General features: G+C 46.8%; 1 protein-coding gene across 1 annotated transcript in view; it reads right to left on the bottom strand.

The window, feature by feature from the left end:
* Nucleotides 1-25,055, bottom strand: part of LOC149432845 (DNA topoisomerase 1-like) — an 83,872-nt gene that overhangs the window by 6,626 nt on the left and 52,191 nt on the right. The window contains exons 5-9 of the mRNA XM_089664875.1: nt 16,869-17,013; nt 7,734-7,877; nt 5,570-5,755; nt 3,013-3,081; nt 528-642 (exon numbers count right to left, since the gene is read on the bottom strand). Coding sequence (XP_089521001.1) covers nt 528-642; nt 3,013-3,081; nt 5,570-5,755; nt 7,734-7,877; nt 16,869-17,013 — 659 coding nt within the window. The remainder of the gene's footprint in view (nt 1-527; nt 643-3,012; nt 3,082-5,569; nt 5,756-7,733; nt 7,878-16,868; nt 17,014-25,055) is intronic.

Below are 25,055 nucleotides of genomic sequence, written 5' to 3'. Positions count from 1 at the left end.
AAAATAAATCCTAGCTGTCTAGGGGATGTTACAGGTATTTAGTGAAAGGATCGGTCAGATTGGATGTTGATTGGACAAATCAGGTAGGTCCTCGCATTAGTAGTAGCATTGGTAGATCCAAAGTTGACTGTACAATGATACATCTCTTATATGGTACTGAGACCAGGACACCTTGTAACCATTCAGACAGACCGTCTCCATTGCTGCGAGGTTTGGACCCACATTTTATGACATCCTTCCCCTTCGCTATCACCACTGCCCTGCCGTTTCCCCCTTCCCTGTGACAAGATTATTTCCCCGCCTCTCGTTTTTTCCTCTAATTAGTTGACTCCTTTGTCTCCTTGCCAATATACTTTCTTGGATTTGCTCTCCTCCTCCACGAATTTATAAAAATAAAGTGAATATTCCAACAATTTGAGTGAAGAACCTCAACTCCTTTAGTAAATGAGCCCAATTATCAGCCCACATTTCCCAGTCGTACTCTTGTACAGCATAAAACTCCTTCAAGTACAATGAAGGCATCTTACGATCTGTAAGTTCCTCAAGTTGCTGTTGCAGCGTGATGGAGGCGTTGTACGTCCTGAAGACCTTGGCCGTCAGTCCTTCCATCAACGACTGCAGGTGTTTGTTCAGCATGGGTGTCTGTAAAAGAGAAATTGGTCAGTAAAGGGTTTTCCAGCTGGAATTCCGGATGTAGCCTGAAATTCATGGATTCGGCCAACAGATGGAGACCAAACCCTTCCAATAGACATGAGTGCGGAGCTTCCCCAAGCCTGTCCTCCATCAACTGCATCTAACAGGTCATGTTTACAGATCTCATTATTGGACTGGTGATACCGCGGACAGGCGGGAAAACGTGGTGTTGGCGGTACAGGGGAGGTCTGGGAAATCATTGCACCAGAGTTGTCCGTTTATATACTGGATTCCTTAGAAGGTTCATGTCCGTGCATTCGTAGCAATCAGCTCACAGCTCTGCATGCATCCTTGTATATTAAAGGGAAACTTCCAATTTTGCAGAAGAAAAAAAATAGAAACCTTTTGGGACAACTACACAACATTCTAAAGGTCACAAATCATGACTTCATCATGACGTCATGACGTCCTGGCTGCAATATAATAAAGGTTTGCTTTTAGGTTTAATAGCCCTTTAAGAGTTCGTTCACACCGGGCGCAGTTGGACTGCGTTGGGCAGCTATTCTAGTGCAGCCCCTCCCCCACAACAATGCAAAATGCCTCCTGTGTGCCCAGTTCACTATAATGCTACACGGGAGGGGAGGCAAGGCAATCCACCACCTTCCACCATGTGGTGGCCGACTGAACTTTATTAAATGTCTGTGTAACATTTCAATAAAGTTGGCTTAAAAAAAAAAAAGTGAACAGTGCGATGCGCAGGGATTTGCGCAGCAGCGCCGCGGTGTTCCGGCTGGACCGCACAGCTGGTATGAGATAACCTCAAGTCCCCGGTCACATCAGGGGCAATTTACATGCCAAGTTGTGTGTGTGTGTATGTATATATATATATATATATATATATATATATATATATATATATACATATATACATATATATATATATACACACACATACACATATATACATACATACACATATACATATATACATACATACACATATACATATATACATACATACACATATACATATATACATACATACACATATACATATATACATACATACACATATACATATATACATATATACATACATACACATATATACATATATACATACATACACATATACATATATACACATATACATATATACACACACACGCATACATACACATGTTGTAATGCGTTTATATTACAAAATATAAATAATATTTTTAATACATTTCAAATATAATGTATATCTTTAAAAATACGAATCTACATTTTTAAAAATAATTTTTTTAAAATATATTCTTCAGATTTTTTTTAACATATAAAAAAGTTATTTTAACATATTTTTCCATATATTTGCAGATGCATTTCAAAAATGTGGATTTGTATTTTTAAAAATATTTTTCATATATTGTGTAATAAAAACACATTTCAACATGCAGTGTGTATGTATCTCTCCCCCTCCCCATTCCCATCTCTCCCCCCTCATCTCTCTCTCCCCCCCATCTCTCTCTCTCTCTCTCCATCTCTCCCCATCTCTCTCTCTCTCTCCCCCCCCACCTCTCTCTCCCCCTCCACCTCTCTCTCCCCCTCCACCTCTCTCTCCCCCTCCACCTCTCTCTCCCCCTCCACCTCTCTCTCCCCCTCCACCTCTCTCTCCCCCTCCACCTCTCTCCCCCCCTCCACCTCTCTCCCCCCCTCCACCTCTCTCTCTCTCTCTCCACCTCTCTCTCTCTCTCTCCACCTCTCTCTCTCTCTCTCCACCTCTCTCTCTCTCTCTCCACCTCTCTCTCTCTCTCTCCACCTCTCTCTCCCCCTCCACCTCTCTCTCCCCCTCCACCTCTCTCTCCCCCTCCACCTCTCTCTCTCTCTCCACCTCTCTCCACCTCTCTTTCTCTCTCCACCTCTCTCCATCTCTCTTTCTCTCTCCACCTCTCTCCATCTCTCTTTCTCTCTATATAAATTATTGAAATATTTTTAAATATTTTGAATACGGCCAAAATTGTAGCATTTCACATATATGTCAATATATTTGGGAATAATATTAATAAAATATATTTCAAATATATTTTTCTTCCATATGGGATACTTGTTGGCTCTGCTGCCTTTTAGGGCGCAGAGCGGCGGTGTCGGCAGGACGCCCCGAGCCGTCTGTTTAGAAGTGATTGCCGGTGTTCCGTCGTATCCCCCCCTCCGCCCCCCCAGATAGGAGCTCCATTCGTCTTCTGTGAGCGGGAAGGACGACACCCGGCACTCGCGGCTCCTCTCTCAGCGGGATTCCTCCGCCAGCTGCAGACAATCGTCTCGCCAAGACCTGCCAGCTTTAATACATCTGTGTTAATCAGCACCTCGGACAGCTCCGCGCCGGGGAAAAACACTCACATTCAGTCTGTCGAATAGATCATCTCCTTCCTCCTTGTTGTCCATAAACAGCTGGAGGTTTTTAAACACCTGAAAACAAAAAGAAAAAACAAAAAAATGGAGCGATCAATCAACAAGTCGCTGAAAACTACCAACAGAACTTTAGCCGGTTCGTATCTGCCAAGAAGATGAAAACATCTAAAGATCTGGTATTCAAAATAAAGAAAAGAAAAAGACCCTTAAAGTGGTTGAAAAAGAAACATTTTTACCATAATGTATTTCAGTGGTCTCCAAATAGTGGCCCAGGGGCCGGATGTGGCCCTTCACTTGCCTTTATCTGGCCCTTAAGGCACTATTCCTTGTACTGACTCCAACAATGGGCCATCATTCCTGTCACTGACCTCAACAATGGGGCACTATTCCTCCCATTGACACCCACAATTGGGCACAATTCCTCCCACTGATGGGGCACAATTTTTTCACATGACACCATCGATGGAGTACTATTCCTCCCAATGACACCAATGATTTGGCACAATTCCTCACACTGATGGGGCACAATTTCTTCACATGACATCAACGATGGGGTACTATGCCTCCCAATGACATCAATGATTTGGCAGTTCCTTCCACTGACACTGATAGAGCAAAATTCCTTCCAATGACACCAACAATGGAACAGGATTCCTCCCAATGACATCAACGATTGGGCACAATTCCTCCCATTGACACTGCTGGGGCACAATTTCTTCACATGACACAAACAATGGGGCACCATTCCTCCCAATGACACCAATGATTTGGCACAGTTCCTTCCACTGACACTGCTGGAGCAAATTTCCCTCCAATGACACCAACAATGGAGCACTCTTCCTCCCACTGACACCAGCAATTGGACACAAATCCTCCCACTGAAACTGATGGGGCACAATTCCTTCCAATGACACCAACAATGGGGCACTATTTCTCCCAGTGACACCAATGATGGAGCACAATTCCTCTCAATGATGCCAAGGATGGGGCACAGTTCCTCCCCTAATACCAAAGACAGGCATTGTTTACTCTCACTGACAACAGGACATTTTCTACTCCCACTTGCCATAGTCTGGCCCCTATGAGGTTTGGAGACCCCTTGATATATTCTATGCATTAACCGCCTCAATACCAGAAACTTTCATCAATGGGTGGGAGACCGCGATCTGTGACTGAACTGATGAAAAGAAAAAAAAAAAAAAAAAGGGAACGCCCATATGAAAGGACCCTAACTGGACTGTCTTTTTGCACCCCAAATGCAAAACATTTCCCTTTAGGGTGATCACTTGTCTGAAGGCCTAGGCTCTTGGTCGCATGACCACAGAGGATTATGCTGTTAAGGGTCCAGGTTGGACGATCCTTCCCTTCAGTGAAGTTCATGTGACTTAGTGTCTAGATGTTCAGACATCTGTCACAAGGGGACCCTAAAAGACATTACCATTTGTGGATAATGGTCCCCTTTACAATTGTATCCTAATTTTTAGTCAAGACAACTGTAGCACCCTCCTAGTCAGCTAGGGGGAGCTAGATTCCAAATGGTTAGTGAGGAGGGCTGAGTAGCAGCCTGAGTGTGACAACCAGCAGGGTCAAATTTGGGTCAGAGCTGAAAGGCTTTGCAGACTGGCTCTCAGACTTCCCCCCTGCAGTAGAACCTTGGAGAAGGTTCTAGAAGCAGTGGGAAGAGGTAAGGAGTGGCTAGTCTACACTTTTGAGGGCTCCTGGCCCATCCCCAACAGGAGGCCTGTCTTGGGGTCTGTACAGCCCTTAAGAGTGACCAAGCCTGCTCAGCAGCAGGAGAGTTCGGGTGGAAGATGGAGAAGATGAAGAAGTGAGGTTGGAGAGCAGAAGCCTGGGAGGGGGCGCAGATGGGAAGGGAGCTCACCTACAGGCGGAGGAGCTGGGAAGGAAGAAAGCTTGGAATTTCATTGGCCCAAGAGTGAGGACCACCTATGCAGCTGGGAAGGAGCGGCCCAGCTACAAGGCCTGGTAGCAGCCACCGACCCACCAGCATAGGAGGAGAGTAGACCTGCACCTCCTGGGCCAGTAAGGGGGAGGCGCACCTCAGTGGGAAACTGGATTAGCTACTACCTACTGTAGGACATACTTCTTGTATCTACAGTGACAGGCACTGGATCCTCTGCCCAAGGTTTCAGTCAGAACAGCTGGATCAGGAGAATCTGGGGTGGTACTACAGGAGATGCTGGCTAGCTCTCCAGAAGAGAATTTTGCTGTAAAGATTTGTATATAGTTCCAGGAAAGTTGCCATTACCCTTGGGCATCCCATACACCTCAACCCTATCCAAGTTCTAATTCCCCTAACAAAATCCAAAAAACAAGCTCCTGTGTTTCCCATTGCCTGGCTGTGCAGGACTATAGGGGGACCCAAAACTTCAGCGACTCCTAAGGGGGTAGTGCTGCACAACATCAGCGAGCATCAAACCCTGAAGTCCTTCAACATTCACCACTATTATGCTCCTGAGCAGGAACAAAGGGTAAGTGACAAACCAGTGAGTGAGAATCGAATGGTAAATCCTTGCAGCGTTACCTTCTTCTCCACGGGAACTTTGTTGTAGTACCGGATGGAGTCTTTACCCAGGAAGTCAAACTCCACCACATGCTTCTCTCCATCCAGTTCTGGGTGAAGTTTAATGTGCTCCACTCTCAACGAGCAGCAACCGACGGTGTCCGCCGTCTCCCCTTCTTCCTTTTCATTACCCGCTCTCAGGGCCAGCTGAAAAAGACAAAATTCCCGTAAGGGAGGAGCTAATGCAACAGAAACCGAGGACTGAGCCACGTGTGGACCTTCCTGGTGTGTTCATGGGGAGGGAGGAGCTAACCGGGACAGATACCGAGGAGAGAACATAGCATTCAGCTAAGACAAATTTAGATTTCCAATTAGATTGTTTATTTTTATGAGGTATATTTTTAATATGCTATATGGGGTGGTTTTATACAGTACCGGGACAAGGCCATCCAGTGCCCAGGGCAACAAAGCCAAACTGTGCCCCTTCGTTATGTGCAAGCTTAGGGGATGCTACCCCCAGCAGTCATCCACTTGTCAAAATGCCTTGTATCAAATTGTGCTCTCTGGTGTCCCCATACATACAGTAAACTGCTGTGCCCAGGGCAACTGTCCCTCCTGCCCACCCCTTGTCCCGGCCTGGTTTTAGGTGATATGGAGCTACATCTGATTTTCATTTTATGATTTATATTCTATCACAGCCTTTCCCAACCTTTGCAACACAGAAGAACCCTTGAAACATGGTTCTGGTCTCAGGAACCCAGGCTAAAAAGGACTATCTACAACTCATAATACATTAGTGTGATGGTCAGCAGGGAAGGCAACTCGCGGACACCTGGGGGTCAGCGGGGAAGGCGGCTCCTGGGGGTCAGCGGGGAAGGTGGCTCGCGGACACGCGGGGGTCAGCGGGGAAGGCGGCTCCCGGACACCTCAGGGTCAGCGGGGAAGGCGGCTCCCGGACACGCGGGGGTCAGCGGGGAAGGCGGCTCCCGGACACGCGGGGGTCAGCGGGGAAGGCGGCTCCCGGACACCTGGGGGTCAGCGGGGAAGGCCGCTCCCGGACACCCGGGGGTCAGCGGGGAAGGCGGCTCCCGGACACCCGGGGGTCAGCGGGGAAGGCGGCTCCCGGACACCCGGGGGTCAGCGGGGAAGGCGGCTCCCGGACACCCGGGGGTCAGCGGGGAAGAAGGCTCCCCACACTTGGGGTCAGGAGGAAGGTGTCAGGGCTGGGCTCCTACTACTTAAAGTGAGATTTTAACTGCACTCAGTCTGCCCCTGGTTTATGGGTCCTGACAGGGGAACTTTGTTCCAAATAAGGGACAGTCCGTCAAAATCAGGGACGTTGGGAGCTCTGCGTGTGGATGGACCTTGCTCTTCTACTTCTGATTTTTCAGTGGATGTAAAAACTCTGGGGTGGGTACTGAGGAACGCCCAGTACAAAATGTCATGACACAAAAAAGGTGAAAAGGAGATGTTTATTGAAGGTATCCAATGAAGCCAACGCATTTTGGGGGAAAGGTCTCCCTCTTCCTCAGGGCTGCAACCATGGGTATGAAAAACAATTAGGATACTTATGTAAGGGCTTTATCCAAATTGTATCTCATTGCAAGTCCATTCATACCCACAATGTCAGCCCTGAGGAAGGGGGGAGGCGTTTCCCCCAAAATGCATTGACTTAAATTTGACACCAAACCCTTCCATTTGACCTTTTTGTGCTTTTCAATACCCAACACAGAGTTATCCACAGTTTTGGAATTCTGACAACATCTACATTTATAGAAGCATTTCAACATGCAGACAAATGTATCTGGCAACAATTTTAGAGATGTAGCACCCTGGGTCAAAGCGGCACCACAACCAGGCCCCTGCTCCAGTGGTGGCTTGGCTGGACGCCAACCTCCTAAACTGCCTTCACTCGCTAACATGGAGCACCAAGCAGAGGCCTTTTTATTGGACCTTTCACAGCTACATGAGCAGTAACATGGGCAATGCAGAGTCCTATGACCTCAGGTAGGGAACACGCAAGGAGCTGCCCCTTTGCCTTCCTAGTGCAGCTTATTCGTAAAGCACCAGTGACTCCACTCGGAAGCATTTCCTTGGAGCGGTTAAGAAGGGTCCATTAAGGGGAACTCCCCCAGACCAAAATGTGACCCCCCCAAAAATCTTCACCATCATACAGCCCTCTTACCTTGTCTATAAAATATAGGGCCACCGCCCTCTGTCGTATCTTCATTTCTTTGGATTTGAAGTTCTCCCTATAGGTTCTCCTAATTTTGTCAACATGGTTCTTCAGTTTTCTAGCGACTTCATATTTTTCCCAGTCTTTTTCCCCCTTCAAAAAAAAAAAAAAAAAAAAAAGCGAAATTATAATTTATGAAGCCAAACCTTGAATTCTAAATTTATAATAAATGAATGGAAGGGTTAAAGTGACAGTCAGTCATGCAACACTATACCCAGTGGAGGACTGACCATTCGGAAACTCGGGCACTGCCCGAGGGCCCGGGGTCAGTAGGGGGCCCCATGAGATGCCCCTGGTACCTTTTTCATAGGCTTTTTTGAGTTTGGGCAAGGACACAGAGGCCCCATGATCCCCTATTGCCCGGGGGCCCCATGAGTTATCAGTCCACCCCTGACTACACCCAAATAATATATATTTTTTTTATACATTTTGTTTTTTTAAGACAGATTGAGCTCTCTTTTGGTGGCATTTAAAGCGGTTGTAAACTCTTCCATATACCCAGTGAAGTGACTGGCCTCAGGTTACACACAGATAAAACCCCTCCTACACAAGTTGTACCTGTTTATCTGTAGCAATGTCTCCTCTACAGCCTTCTAAAAACACACAGATTAAAGGCTTTTTCTCAGCTCTAGCCAGCAGGGATCTGAGGTCATACACAGCACAGCAGACAAGTGCAGAATGAAAAAAAGTGTTTCCTTTCATCCGATTTAAATAATTTTGTTAAAATGAGTCTCATTTTAGGAATTTATTTTATTTTCGAGATCGGTCGAGTTTCATTCAGTTCGCCCGAATCGAAACGTATCGAATGCGTTCTATTCGAAATTCATTTTTTTTTCTATTCTAGGCTTTTATTTTCTAGTCTAATCTAATATTTTCTATCATATTCCTTTATTTTATATGTTAGTCTATTTCTACTTTCTGTTCTACGCAATTTTTTTCTATTCTGTTTTCTGCTATGCTTTTCAAAATTTGAATTTCAGAAGGCAGCAATATTCTATTCTATTTCCACTTTATTCTATATACTATTCTATTTTATGTTCTATTTTCTGTTTCACTTTATTCTTTTCTATTCAGTTTTATTTTATTATTTTCCAAATTCTAATTTTTGAAGGTGTTTATATTCTATTCTTTTCTATTCTTGATTTCAAATTCTATTTCATTAACAAATTCAATTCGGATTTTGGATTAAATGTTATTTCGAAACCATTTAAATTCGTTACTATTGTAATTTGGAATTTCGGATACATCCGAATCTCCGAACAAAAAGTTTGTCCAAAATTTTGATTCGGAACAAAACAAATCTCACACATGTACAGAGAGCTGCTTATAATCTGAGACCTAAATGGAGGGAATAGATATCCTCTCTATAGTGTCTCATAGGGAAACGTGCACAGCTGAGGCTGTCAATCACTTATGTGCTGGAGGAAGGGGGGGGAGGGGGAGACATCTCTTGAATTTCTATGGTGTCAGAGGTCACTGATGTGGATAGCAGAGAGCAAAGAGGAGACAGAAATCACACACTGCTTTGGACTGAGGGTAGTACACACTATCCAGAGATGTGCTCTGTTCATTTTTCATTTCAGGAGGTTTATAACCACTTTAAAACTGGACTCCAGGTGGACATAAAAACGCAAACTCGAAATTCAATTTTTTCTTCTATTATATTATTTTCTAGTCTAATCTAGTATTTTCTATCATATTCCTTTATTTTATACATTATTCTATTTTTACTGTCTGTTCTGTTTTCTGCTATGCTTTTCAAAATTCAAATTTCAGAAGGCAGCAATATTCTATTTTCTATTTTATTCTATTTTCTGTTTTACTTTATTTTCTATTTGGTTTTATTCTATTTTCCAAATTCAAATTTTGCGCTTCTTTTTATTTACTTTCTTAAATCGATTGTTTAAATTCAAGTATTTTATTTTTTATTTACTTTAATTGTTCTTGACATCGGCCTCTGGCAGTCTCAGTACAGCAAAGCTCAGTCTGAGAGGTAAAGCAGCACGAGGAACCATTTTGCTGCAGTGCAAGGAGGATGCTGACAGAGGAGAGAACAGAGTGACAAGAGGCGAGCTCCTTTGTCTTCCCTACTTCTCATTTGATTGTCCAATCACAGTCCAGGGGAGGGACAAGACCTGTAAATGTCTCTGAATGGCTGTGGGGGAAAAAAAAAAAAAAATCAGGTCTCCTCTCTTGCCAGGCAGGGTTGTGCTTTATGGCAGAGCTGTGTAAATCTTAAGACTTGATTGTGACGGGAGTCACTTTGGGTGGGGGGGCCCATGGAACACAGCTCACTTTGGAGAGGTGGGAGGACCCCTGTCTCGGCTCCTCATATCCCTCTTATGTGTAAGTCACCCTGTGCCTGTTAGGGGTACAGGGGGATCTGTCCTAATATTGTGTATAGGTGGGAGTTGTGGATTGTTTGGTGTCATGTGGTTGCATCCCATTGTTCTATTGCGTGTCTTTCTTGGGAGCAAACTATTATGGGATGTATGTGTTTATGTGTATTGGCTTGGTGGTGGTGGTGGTGGTGGTGGGGGGGTGTGTGTGTGTGTGTGTGTGTCTCCAGCAGCCCTCCCTCCTGATGGGACTGTCTGCTGGTGTGTCTGTTACTAAATATAGATTTCCCCGCCCTGTGTCATTATGCAGTGAGGGGGGATTGTTCCCCTGAGTGTATATATCTTGTATCAGTGTAAAATAAACTAGTCTACGTCCTGGTTTACTTGAAGACTGGTGTCAGCTAGTCTTGTATGGTCGGCTATGGTGTCTGCTGTCGGTGTTCGGAGGGGGGGTGAGCGGTATTCTAACGGAAGTACCCAAGTGCAGTCTGGGTCGGTCCTGTTACATTGATTGACAGAAATACGTTGGTAAAACATGCTGCTGTAGAATAATTCCGGGTATTTTAGTTGTTTGAAGTTCAGTTTTTACATTTTTTTTGTACCAAGGGCCAGAAGGGGTTAATCCTATGTCTGGACTTAATCCCAGAAAAAATTGTTCCAGCGGAGTCTCTCCAGTCAGTATTCTGAACTTTTTCCTTCCCATAAAAAGGTTTAATAATGCGACATTACTCCACACCGATGGAGCCAGTTTTACTGTATGCAATTGCGATCCTCCTGCCGGGCTTGTCAGACTCTGAAAAAACTCCTCTGTTTGTCAGCGGCTTAACCGTTCATTATTTGAAAGGGATTCTGGGAGCAGTCGACGGCACGCAATGCGTATATATATTTTTATTATCCGTGGCAATACATGACCAAGCATTGCTTAGCGACAGAAGCCGGTACAGCTCGTTCCCCGGCTTAAATCAGCGCTCGCCGCTTGCCGAGACCAACCCCGACGACGAGCATTAAGCATTCATGAATGGTAATAAAAAGGCGCACAATGCACCTCTCACACTCTCATGTGCTTCCAGCTCAGGACATTTCTCGGCTGCAGCCCTGGAAAGGTTCGAACTTCTGCCCAACGCTCAGATGTGTGACACCTGCATCCGCTTCCAGGCGTTGGAGCCATCCATCAATTATTCAGCCAATACACAAAGCTCTGAAGTCAGCTGTGTCTGTAACCTGGGAATGGTGGCAGACGGAGCTGAGGGATGGGCCAAGACGTAATCCATCAAAAAGGGTCAGCTATTTCTCCATTTTAGACCTCCACCTAACACATCCATGAACAGTTTCATCACCTCCTCAGAATAAGGCCGATTCTGAGGAGTGTACTCATTACTGCAGGGTTTCCCAAAAGTCAAGGAGGTAGGTGGTAGTAGGGCCTTCATAAGAGGTAACTTCAGCCTGAAATGTATTCACAAATGAGAGACGTCATTTATTGGACGTTCCTGCCCTAGGTTTTAATCAAAGTCAGATTTGAAGAACCTCAGCCTCATCTGCTTCAATCTGTAGCACCCTTCTAGTTAGCTAGGGGAAGCTCTAGCTTTGATTGTTAGAGGCCAAGTAGCAGCCTGGGTGTAATAGCCAGGTGGGTCAAATTGTGGTCAGAGCTGAGAGGCTCTGCAGACTAGCTCTCTGGTATTGCTCCCTGCTCTAGTACTTTGGAGAAAGATCTAGAAACAATGGGTGGAGGTGAGTGGCTGATCTGTACTCAGAGGATCCTGACCAATCCTCAACAGGTGGCTTGGCAAGGGGCCAGGACAGTCAGAGTAACTGAGCCTGCTCAGCAGCAGTGAGTTGGAGAACAGTTTAGGTGGAAGATGAAGTGAAGATGGGGAGCAGGAGCCTGGAAGGGGTCCCACGTGGGAGAGGGACTAACATCCAGGTAGGAGGATCTTGGAAGGAAGAAAGCTTGGGAATTCATCTGCCCAGATAGAGGACCACCTGTGCGGCAGGGAAGGAACCATCCCGATAGAAGGCCTGGTAGCAGCCACTGACCCACCAGCAACACAGGAGAGGGAATGGGTGAGTGGACCTGCACCCCCTGTGCCATATAGGGGAAGGAGCACTGGCGGGAAAACAGATTAATGTCTACCTGGGACTGTGCTACTTTAAAGTGACAGGCACTGGATCCCCTGCTCAGTGATTCACCCGGATTGGCTAGATTAGGGGAATCTAGGGTCTGTTGTGGTACAGCCATAGATGCTGGCTAGCTCACCAAGAAGAGAACTTTCTGCCGTAAGAACACTTCACTGATTGCGGTGGTGGTGGGGGGGCTCACTGATGGTGGGGGGAGGGAAGGCTCACTGATGATGGTGGGGGGAGGGAAGGCTGGCCTGTGTAGTCTGATCCAATAGAAGAGCTACTGGAGCTCAAATTGCTGAAAAAGTAAATGCTGGTTCTGATAGAAAGGTGTCAGAACACACAGAGCAGCACAATTTGTTGCATATGGAGTTGTGTAGCCACATACTGGTCAGGAAGTGCACGCTGACCCATTTCCACATCTAAAAGTGCCAACAAAGGGCCCGTGAGCATCAGAATTGGACCACGGAGCAATGGAAGGTGTCTTTGGAGTGTTGACTTGGGCTCCAAATTTTACAGATCTCAATCCAACCGAGCATATTTTGGGATGTGGCGGTAAAACAAGTCCAATCCATGGAGGCCCCATTTTGCAACTTACAGGAATTAAAGGATCTGCTACTGACGGCTTGGTGCCAGATACCACAGCGTACCTTCAGAGATCTTGTGGAGTCCATGTCTTGATGGGTAAGGGCTGTTTCGGCAACAAAATTGGGACCTAATTGTTACTAGGTGGGTGGTAATGTTATGGCTGATCATGTATATTCTTGCTCCACCTCCCAAAGAGGCTGCACATGGACGACATCTAACATTCAAGATGTATTTATTCAAGGTCTGATTGTTTGAAGTTCCAGCCTTTGACTACGCACCATGCCGTGATTGGGCTTAGCTGTGAAGTCGAAGACTAAGCACAATCAAGGTGAAAGACTTCCAACACACAGGTCTTGATTAAACATCTCAAAGAATTGACGTCTTAGGTGTGGGGCCCCTTTTGTAAGCATATGTGCTGGAAGGAGCATGGGCTTCCATAGCCGGAACCTTCTTTACCGTAGACCGGGGAGGAAACCAGAAAGGTTTGGAGGGGCATTTCATGTAATGGAAGCAATTCCAGCTTCTCCTTTTTCATTCAGTACAATATGAACCAAAGAAAAAATGAGCAGGAATGTTGGGAGCCATTCATAATGGGTACAGCAGGTGTGTAGACCCAGAAACCCAGCTCAGAGATCTCTCCATAAGAGTCCATTATAGACCGGGGAAACTCGGGTCGTTTCGCTCTCCTGCATCTATCACCTACCTCTGGGTGGACTGAGCCTTTAGGATTCAATTTAAAGGCTGCTCCTTCCCTCGTACATTTCGGTAGCAGAAGTTTTATGGGCAGCTATTTTGCTGGGAATATTTGAACATGTCTAATGTTCCGGTTTGGCTGCAGAGTAGATGCATGGGCTCATTTACAGTCTATACATCCCAGTGGGGCAATGAACAGAATGTGCTGTGATCAGTGCGGGAAGATCAGTGCGCCGTGCCTTGTGCAGGATCATCTTCTGATATAAACTTCGCTGGAGACCACGCATTGCCGGGCATGCTGGGAACTGTAGCTCTTTCCCATTAGCCACAGGTTGCAAATTTGTGGTTTAGAACATTTGTGATTTTTAAGTGGCGGATAAAATGGAAGTTGGTACTCAGACTCAGCTGAATGCAAGCGGTGTTCATACTGTGGTGAGAGCTCTGAAAGCAAAGGGAGAAGGCAGAGGATGGATGAGGTTATATGTGACACAGTTTGCTTGGCATACCTGGATATACACGGCTCAAAAAAAAGAAATGAAGACTTTGAAAATCCATCAGATCTCAATGGGGAAAAATTTCCTGCTGGATATCAATACGAATATGGACGGGGTGATGTGTGAGGAATGTAAGGATGCCCCACCGTTTCATGAAAATTGAAATGATCGACTTATAGAGGAGGGAATTCATAGACACCACGAAAATCAAAGTGAAGAAATGATGCAGCAGGCGAGTCCATTTTGCTGAAATGTCATTGCGGTAACTCAGAATGGTCCTCAGTAGTTTGTGTGGCCCCCACATGCTTGTATTCATGCCTGACGTCGGGGGAAGCTCCTAATGAGACCACGGATGGTGTCCTGAGGGATTTCCTCCCAGATCTGGACCTGGACATCACTGAGCTCCTGGACAGTCTGAGGTGCAACCTGGTGGCATCAGATGGACCGAAACATGACATCCCAGAGGGGTTCTATTGGATTCAGGTCAGGCCAGCGTGGGGGCCATTCAATGGTATCAGTTCCTTCATCCTCCAGGAACCACCTGCATACTCTCCCCACATGAGGCCGGGCATTGTCGTGCCCCAGGAGGAACCCAGGACCCCCTGCACCAGGAGGAACCCAGGACCCCCTGCACCAGGAGGAACCCAGGACCCCCTGCACCAGGAGGAACCCAGGACCCCCTGCACCAGGAGGAACCCAGGACCCCCTGCACCAGCGTAGAGTCTGACAAAGGGTCCAAGAATTTCATCTCGATAACTAATGGCAGTCAGGGTGCCATTGTCCAGCCTGTAGAGGTCTGTGCGTCCCTCCATGGATATGCCTCCCCAGACCATCACTGAAACCACCAAAACGGTCATACTGAACCATGTTACAGGCAGCAGAACGTTCTCCACGGCTTCTCCAGACCCTTTCACGTCTGTCACGTGCTCAGGGTGAACCTGCTCTCATTTGTGAAGAGCACAGGGCACCAGTGGTGGACCTGCCAATTGAGCTCTATGGTGCCGGGAAGTGAACACAGGGCCCACTAGAGGATGTTGAGCCCTCAGCCCACCCTCATGAAGTCTGTTTCTGATTGTTTGGTCAGAGACATTCACACCAGTGGCCTGCTGGAGGTTATTTTGTAGGGCTCTGGCAGGGCTCACCCTGTTCCTCCTCCACAAAGGAGCAGATACCGGTCCTGCTGATGGGTTAAGGACCTTCTATGGCCCTGTCCATCTCTCCTAGAGCAGGGGTGTCCAAACTTTTTTCAAAGAGGGCCAGATTGGATGAAGTGAACATGGTGGAGGGCCGAACATTTTTCCGAACATTCTTTGAACCATTACAATTAAATGCAAATAAATTATTCTATGCCAAGTTAATTGCAAACGACATACTTTTCATTTCATAACATTAAGATCAACTGACAGCTGAGTTTTCACAATGTATTGAAAATAAATTAAAAAAAAAAAAAAAAAAAAAACTTACCTGCACTAATGTGAAGGGTGAAAAAGGTAGCTGGAGCTGAAGTCTCTGCTCGGCAGCCGGGAGGGGAAGAGAAACACACTTCACGCTGGAAGCCCGGCCCTGACGTCACCGCCCTCTGTCGCTCCCAGCGCGGCGCAGTCACGCATGCGCACTGCTCTCAAGCAGAAGACTGTCTGCCACAGAAGGGAGGGCCGTGCGACAGCCGCATTTACACAGACCAGGGAGAACGCGCCGCAGTCAGGCATGCGCACTGCCCTCTGCTCTCAAGCAGAAGACTGTCTGCCATAGAAGGGAGGGCCGTGGGAGGGCCACATTACACAGAGCAGGGAGGGCTGTTGGAGGGCCATATTAAACCGACCCCCGGGCCGTAAATGGCCTGCGAGCCGGACTTTGGACATGCCTGTCCTAGAGTAACTGCCTGTCTCCTGGAATCTCTTCCATGCTCTTGAGACTGTGCTGGGTGACACAGCAAATCTTCTGGCAATGACAGGTATTAATGTGCCATCCTGGAGGGGTTGGTCTGCAAGGGTCATTCTCTGCAGCATGCTGGCAGGGGACAGGCTTTTCTAGAGAAGGATCATTACTTTGTGTGGAAGCAGAGGTTTCTCTGCATAGGTCTGTCTCTAGAAAAGCCTGTCCCCTGCCAGCATGCTGCAGAGAATGACCCTTGCTCCAGGGGATGTCAGACCTATGCAGAGAAACCTCTGCTTCCACACAGAGCAAGGATCCTTCTCTGGAAAAGCCTGTCCCCTGCCAGCATGCTGCAGAGTATGACCCTTGCCCTCTTTGTGAAACAGCGGTCCCTCTGCAGAGGTCTAATACGCCCCCTACTGAGTAAGACTTCTACCTCTACAAAGTTTGTACTATCTTCGCAGAAAGCTCTAGCTCTGACTTAGCATGGGACGTGTCAGACCTCTGCAGAGAAACCACTGCTTCCACACAAAGAACAAGGATCCTGCATTAGAAAAGCCTGTCCCCTGCCAGCATGCTGCAGAGAATATCCTGTACCCTCTTTGTGAAGCAGCGGTCTCTTTGCAGCGGTCTGACAAACCCTCCTGCTAAGTCAGTGCTAGAGCCCTCCTATCAGTGGGAACATGAGCTCTGCTGATCAGTCTGACGCAACAATGAGTATGTCAGACCTCTGCGCTGAGGTTACTGCTTCCACACAGAGAACAAGGGTCCTTGTTTGGAATATGCAGGCGGGGGGGGGGGGGGGGAGGCTTTACTGAAGCACCAAGCAAGTTCCGGGAAATCAAAAGCTACAAAATATTTAAAGCCAGAATTCTTCAGGTGGGAAAGGCCCCGATTATAGAGGGGTTAACCACTAATTACTATGGAGGAGTTGCATAAAATGGGGAAATAAATGCGGTTCAGCCAGCCTGTACCTTTAACTTGGAGTTTGCATTGAGCATGATGTACTTGGCCAATCCCTGCAAGTTATCCGTCCACGATGCCAGCCAGGTGACGCTGTTGTCATGACGGACCTCCTTCCATTTGCGTCCAGCAGGGGGCTCTGGGATCTTGGATTCTCTGGAAGAGATGGACGGACATGAATTAACCCATTGGGGGGGGGGGGGCACTAAGCCATGGAAGGGCCCATTCCAGTCACTCAGCCACAAATCATGCAGAGCCACAGGCAGCAGCCATCCAGTTTCAATTTCCTGCAGCGACACCAAATGATGACCTCAAGTCAGTTTGTGTTCAAAATATTTTTTTTACCTTCCTGAACAAATCTGAGAAGGACAAAGGATTTCCATGGAAGGGCCATTCACTATCATGTGGCCGCAATGCTGCTTAGATCCTGAATGGCTCCCCCAACACACCTTGATGGGTATGTATTGGCGTTTGCTGCCGAGAATGGCACATGCACCATTTTTGGTCCATTGGCAGCCATTTGGTTTTGAATGGGCTGCCTACATGCAACGTGCATGACAATGTGCACCAAAGTGCATTCGCCAATAAAAAAAGGCCCTAGAAGTAGAATTCTTCCAAATGTTTCTCCTTTTGGATGGGTTAGAACCTGCGTCAGACTTTTACTGCATAGTAAGCATTGACACAGGGGTAAAATGTGAGCAGAAACCCCAAAGAGGAGAAATGTTCCAATGGGGTCACCTGTCAAAGGTGGGACTTCCCCTCGCTTTAAAACCGGGGTCTCCAAACTTTCTAAACAAAGGGCCGTTTTACTGTCCTTCAGACTGTAGGGGAGCCGGACTGTGACCAGTGGGAGTAGAAAATGTCCCGGTGTCAGTGGGAATGAATGATGCCCTATTATTGATATTAGAGAACTAGTGTCTCATTGTTGGTGTCAGCAGGAGGAATATTGCCCATTGTTGAGGTCAATAGGAGAAATCATACCCCATCATTGGTGTCAGTGGGAGGAATATTGCCCATTGTTGAGGTCAACAGGAGAAATCATACCCCATCATTGGTGTATGTGAGGAATATTGCCCCTTTGTTTATGTCAACGGGAGGAATTATACCCCATTGTTGGTGTCAGTGGGAGGATAGTGTTTCATTGTTGGTGTCAGTGGGAGGATAGGGTTTCATTGTTGGTGTCAGTGGGAGGATAGGGTTTCATTGTTGGTGTCAGTGGGAGGAATAGCATTCTATCACTGGTGTACATAAGAGAAATATTGCCCCTTTGTTGATGTCGGTGGGAGGAATCGTACCTCATCGTTGGAGTGGGAGGAATAATGCCCCATCGTTGATGATAGTAAGAGGAATAGTGCCTCTTCGTTGGTAAACATTTTTCAGAAGCATGTTAAAGCTGAACTCCGGAGATAAAGACCGCCCACTGCTGCTCCCTCTCTTTGTGCAGGGGATTGGTCTGGTCTCCGCCCCCTCCTGTAGGTTTTTTTTGTAGAGGGTGGAGCCTGCTGGGCCCCTCCCACAACTGTGCTCTCTTTCTGTCCTTGTGCAGGAGGGGCTTGTCTTCTCTCCACTCCCTCCTGTAAAAGGTGGAGCCTGCAGGGCCTCTCCCACAAATCTGTTCTCTTGCTCTCCTTGTGCAGGGGGGCTGGTCTTCTCTCCGCCTCCTCCTGTAAAAGGTGGAGTCTGCAGGGCCCCTCCCACAACTATTCTCTTACTCTCCTGGTGTGGTGGAGGGGGCTGGTCTTCTCTCCTCCCTCCCATGTATTTTTCTGCAGGTAGCTTATATTGGGTGGAGCTAGCTGGGCCCCTCCCACCATTCTGCTCTCCCTCTCTCCTTGTGCAGGGCGACTGGTCTCCTCTCCGCCCACTCCTTTAGTTTTCTGCAGGCAGCCTTTAATGGGTGGGGTCTGCTGGGCCCCTCCCACAGCTCTTCTCTCTGCACAGGCACAGTGATGTCACTGCTACTTTTACAAGGTAATATTTGGGTTTGCAAAGCCATTAGGTGCTCAAAAAGTGGATTTATTATGCCGGTAAGATTTCAGCACACATGTGCTAAAGTGTCCTCGTGGCTTTGACATGAGTCCTTGACATGAGTCCCGCTTTAACACCACAAGTAACAATTCTCCATTTACATGAAAGCAAATGGTGGCTACACCATCCACCATTTATTTATTTATTTCAGGTACTTATATAGCGCCGTTAGTTTACTCAGCGCTTTTACATATATATTGTACATTCACATCACTCCCCGCCCTCGAGGAGCGTACAATCTAAGATCCAGAACTCCCATCATACATACACATACCAGGGCCAATATAGACAGGAGCCAATTCACCTCCCAGAATGTCTTTGGATTGTGGGAGGAAACCAGAGTACCCAAAGGAAACCCATGCATGCACAGGGAGAACATGCAGACTCCAGACAGGTGGTGCCGTGCAGGGGCGGACTGAACATTTGGAAACTCGGGCCCTGCCGAGGGCCCGGGGTCAGTAGGGGGCCCCATGAGATGCCCCTGGTACCTTTTTCATAGGCTTTTTTGAGTTTGGGCAAGGACACAGGGGCCCCATGATCCCCTATTGCCCAGGGGCCCCATGAGTTGTCAATCCGCCCCTGGTGCCGTGGATAGGATTCGACCCAACGACCCGAGTACTACCAGGTGAAAGTGCTGTCCACCATTCAGTTATATCACAGGTTAATAACTCCGAACATGCTGGGATCTCAAAGTCACCCTCCCGGATCTGAACGAGGAATCAGAAGCCGGGAACTAGGCAGTAAGTGAATTGCCCGGCAGGTCCGGTCTTGTATTACGTATTACGGTCCTGCGGGTGTCACTATTGTATATGAAATGGAGGCAGAGAACCCATTTATAGCGGCGTAAACCGCCGTTTCCAGATCTGTAATTTCTGACAAATAAAAATGTCTCTGGCTCAGGGAAACAACGCGGCTTTACAAGCACAGCAGGAACGCCGAGGAAGATAACTGGCGCATTGGGGTTTACGTGTAATGATCTGCCCGGCCATAAACAGCCAATAAATACTTCGGATCGGCTTCAAGGATTCATGTGTTGGGCCGACAGAATTATTTACCAAAAAGCTGATCATTGGAGGACCTTCGTGGGGGAATTTGGGGCAGTTACAGAACCGAACCGAACTAGAGAACCAAAGCGAACTGGAGAACCAAAGCGAACTGGAGAACCAAAGCGAACTGGAGAACCAAAGCGAACTGGAGAACCAAAGCGAACTGGAGAACCAAAGCGAACTGGAGAACCAAAGCGAACTGGAGAACCAAAGCGAACTGGAGAACCAAAGCGAACTGGAGAACCAAAGCGAACTGGAGAACCAAAGCGAACTGGAGAACCAAACCGTACTAGGGAACCAAACAGTACTAGGGAACCAAACAGTACTAGGGAACCAAACAGTACTAGGGAACCAAACAGTACTAGGGAACCAAACAGAACTAGGGAACCAAACAGAACTAGGGAACCAAACAGTACTAGGGAACCAAACAGTACTAGGGAACCAAACAGAACTAGGGAACCAAACAGTACTAGGGAACCAAACAGAACTAGGGAACCAAACAGAACTAGGGAACCAAACAGAACTAGGGAACCAAACAGAACTAGGGAACCAAACAGAACTAGGGAACCAAACAGAACTAGGGAACCAAACAGAACTAGGGAACCAAACAGTACTACAGAACCAAACAGTACTACAGAACCAAACAGTATTATTGACCATTCTCTAGTGAAACCATTTGCCCCGGAGTTCTCTGGCTTTCTAGTTTACTAAACCTGAAAACTCAGAACACCTTGAAAAAAAAAGTCAGAACCCCAAAGAAGTGTGCACCCCTAAGTGTTGGAGAACTCCACAGGAAAAAAGGCACATCAAACAAAAAAGTGCTGAAAGTCCAGAGCTTCGAGAGAGCCCCCCCAAAGAAAGAAAAGTCCAGAGCACCCTGAAAGACAACCATTCCCCAAAGAAAAAAAAAAAAGGCAGCACACAAATAACGCTGGCATCCCTGAAGAAAAAAGGTCAAGAGTGCCCCCCCAAGGAAATCAAGAGCGCCCTTAAAGTCAGAGTATCCCCAAGAGCAGGGAAGTCAAGAGCGCCCCCTAAGTCAAGAGCGCCCCTTAAGAAAGAAAAGTCCAGAGCACCCTCAAAGACAACCGCTCCCCAAAGAAAAAAAAAAAAGGCAGCACACAAATAACGTCGGCATCCCTGAAGAAGAAAGTCAAGAGCGCCCCCCAAGAAAGTCAAGAGCGCCCCCAAAAACCACTCTGCAAAGGAAAAAAAAAGTCAGAGCACGCAAAGAAGAAAGCATCCCTAAAGAGAAAAAAGTCAACAGTGCCCCCCAAAGCCAGTCAGAGCATCCTCAAAGAGTTGCGGCTGCACAGAGAAGTGAAGGATCTCTAGAAGTTCTCTTCTCTCCGCTGCCAACTGCTGAGATGGGATGGGGGGGATGGGCAGAGATGGGTTTCTGTGTGGCTGCACTGCAAAGCGCAGGATCTGGCAGGGGAGTTCTATCGTCCTCTGCTGGTGACTGCTGAGACCAGATGGTGGCGGAGAGACTGGGGGGGGGGGTGATTGGTACCAAATAGTTCACTGTGTTCATTCCTAACTGAAGCATAGCAAACAGTTTCCTATGTTTCAGTTTGTGAATGAACAGGAAACCTCTTTACAGAGCACTTGCTGTTCATTAAAGTAAAAAAAAAAAAAAAAAAAGAAAAACATAAAAAATTACATGATTTAGGGCTTATTCGCCTGTCAGCTAGGCTGTATGGGGCCCCATGATTTCCAACAGCGGCCATGGTCACACCTACTTCCTACAGGAGTGAGGGCCCATTCACACCACAGCACAGTGCTTTGAAGGTGCATTGGAGTGCCATTCACAATAAAATGTCACCCCCCCAGTACAACGAGGCAAGTAGCCGTGTGAACGAAGCTCTAAATCGAGGCATGCTCAGTATTCCCAGGCAATGCACTCTCAGTGTGGCTTCATAAACATGAAAACTCTGCCAGGCATCATCTGTCACTGAAGCGGGATCAATCCTTGATGAGCCCGTCGGATCAAGACACTTTATAAACACTATGCAGAGCTGAAGAGATTGCCAGACGACTGAAGAAGTTGAATAAATGCATATTTAAAGTTCAATGTTTAAAAGAAAAATCCAGGTAATGATAAAGAAGCCGATAGATTAAACCGGCAACTGCCGAGAGATTAAACCCTCCAGATGTATCGCTTAAGTTTATCGCTATCATTAATTCAACCCCGATGTCTCTAGTATTATACACCGCAATAGTAATTATCTTCCAGGTTCTGCTCAAATCAACTCTGCAGAGAGTAGAAAGCCTTCATATAGAGAGAGAGAATTATAGTGTGTGATGTATAATATATTGGTGCAACGATACGCTGCAGCACTCAAGTGATGATTGACCGGCCTTAATGGGACATCCCCACACCATCACACAATCAGTCGGGGCTGTTGGCTCCAAGGATTTGTGTCGTCAATGTGAAAATTATAACCCTACCATTTTTGCACCTTATCAAAAAAAATCGAGGTTCACCACATCAGGCTGCGATTTTGATCCTCATCTGTCCAGTTTTGATGAACCTGTAACCGCCGCAGCCTCGGCTTTTCTGTTCTTGGCTGACCAGAGTGGAGCCAGATGTGGTCTACTCTCGTTGACTATACAACTCAAGGGTTGGCATCTGTATTCTGAGATGCTTTGCAGATTGCCACAGTTGTAAAGTGTTACATAGTTAGTCTGGGTGAAAAAAGACAAAAGTCTATCCAGTTCAACCATTAAAAAAAAAAAAAAAAAAATTGTTATAATCCTCCACCTACATTTGATCCAGAGGAAGGAAAAAAAACCCAGCAAAGAATGATCCAATCTGCTCCTGCAGGAAAAAAAAAATTCATAGACCTCTCCTCTTTGGGAGAGGCTAACTACTGTGCTGGCCCAGTTCCTCCACCCCGTGCCTCCCTACTATAGTGACCCCCTGAATGAGGGAAGGGGAAACGGTCAGAACAGGGGCAGGCTGACATCACCCCGGGGTGGGTCCTTGGCCACAGTGGAGAGTTAAAACAACAAATGGCGCCAGTCACTTTAGTCATTCCCAAATTTGTTATGCTTCGACTCTCAAAGGGTTAGGGCTTTACATACCAACCAGCAACATGGGCTATAGACTCGTTCACACTTCTCCTCCATCCAAGGGAGTGCCAGTTTCCTCTCAGGGCAGACTCCATCCCCCTCCAGCAGGAACTTCTTTTTCTGTGACCACGCCCTGGTGGGCAGGGGCAGGATGTCAGAGGGCTTGACCAGAGCAGCGGCTGAGGCCATTTCTTAACGTTGGAGTCCTTGAGCGGCATCCATCCCTTCACTTGAGGAAAGGTGCCGACAGTGTCTGTTTAGAGGGTGAGGTGCGACCTGTCCGGTCCTAAGAGGGGAGACTTTTGACAGGTTAGCAAGTCCCTAGCCTTTCCCTCATCAGGAACCATTCTCTACTGCTAGTTGCTGTCCCTGACGAGTGGGATCTCTCTCCTTACACTGGCCACTCGCAAAATGCGCACCAAAACCTGGGTCCAGGAGCTTAAATAGACCCTGTTGACCCAAGATGGCCAGCCAGGATCACATGGGCACCAACCAGAATGCTACATATAGTTACATAGTTTGGCTGAAAAAAGACAAAAGTCCATCCAGTTCAACCATTAAAAAAAAAAAAAAAAATTTATAATCCTACACCCACAGTTGATCCGGAGGAAGGCAATGATCCAATTTGCTCCTGCAGGGGAAAAAATTCCTTCCTGATCCTCCGAGAGGCAATCAGATATTCCTTGGATTAACTTTCCCTATAAATGTTATATCCAGTTATATTCTGTGTATCCAAGAAAGAATCCAGGACTTTCCTACAGCAATCCACTGAGCTGGCCACAACCAACTCTGGAGGGAGTCTATTCCACATTCTCACAGCTCTGTTATTGGAGCTATGGAAGCCTTTTTTGTCAGATGGAACCAGATTGGTCATGTTCCTGTGACCCCTTTCAAGGTATATCCATCCTCAGATCAGACATTCAAATTGTTTTTGCATCATTAGGAGTAAAAACCTAAAGACTCTTGTGTGTTAAAATCTCAGATCAGGCTACAATTATGCTCCTCAACTGACCAGTTTTGATGAACCTGTGCAGCCTCAGCTTTCTGTTATTGGCTGACCGGTGTGGAGCCTGGTGTGGTCCTCTACTGTTGCAGTCCATCTACCCCAAGGTTTGACATCTGCATTCTGAGATGCCGTTCAGCTTACTATAGTTGTAAAGGTAGTTATTGAACCTATTGTAATTTTTTTTATCAAGTGGACCCAGACTGCTCAAGTTTCTCCAACACCTCTCAAAGTATCTCCATCCTAAGATTGGTGTTCAATTGTTTTTGCATCATTATGAGTAAATATCTAAAGACTTGTGTTAAAATCTCAGATCAGGCTACAATTTTGTTCAACTGTCCAGTTTTGGTGAACCTGTGCCCACTGCAGCCTCAGCTTTCGGTCCCTGGCTGTGGAACCCAATGTGATCTTCTGCTGTAGACCATCTACATCAAGATCTGACATCTGCATTCTATGATTCTCTGCTTACCAGTTATAAAGAGTAGTTATTGGAGCTACTGTAGTCTTTTTGTAAGATGGAACCAGGCTGTTCCTGTTCCTCTGACCTCTCTCAAGGTTCTCAGATCAGACATCCAAATGTTTTTGCAACATTCTGAGCAATAAGCTGAAGACTCTTCTGTGTGAAAATCCCAGGAGACCAGCAGTTACAGAAGGACTCAAACCAGTCTGTCTGGCACCAACAGTCAGCCCAGGTCAAAATAATGGTGGAGTGGATTGGGTCATAAGTTGCCAGTTTTACAGCACTAGTACAGAAACATGATTCGAGGTTACAGACAAAGCTAATAGTTTACTGGTATATTCTGGTTCTCACTGCTAAGCTTGGATCGTTAACTGAAAGGAACAAGGCTGCAGATGGAAATGAGACATGACTGCTAATTGCCGTATTTGTGTTTTGCCATAGCATTGCTATGAGCAGAGCTTGAGGGGGTCACAGGAGTCACAAAGGTGACCCTGCCCATGCTCCATGGGGCCCGTGCGGCTTTCATGTCACATTAGGTTTTACACTGTGCTGCTGGGGAAAGTGCTTGCTGTGTCACCCTGCTTAT

Source organism: Staurois parvus, unplaced genomic scaffold (assembly GCF_062004578.1).
Source record: "Staurois parvus isolate SC_StPar_1 unplaced genomic scaffold, SC_StPar_1.0 ptg002084l, whole genome shotgun sequence".
Taxonomy (NCBI): Eukaryota; Metazoa; Chordata; class Amphibia; order Anura; family Ranidae; genus Staurois; species Staurois parvus.
Note: the sequence above shows the minus strand (reverse complement) of the source record. Positions and strands in the feature narration are given on the sequence as shown.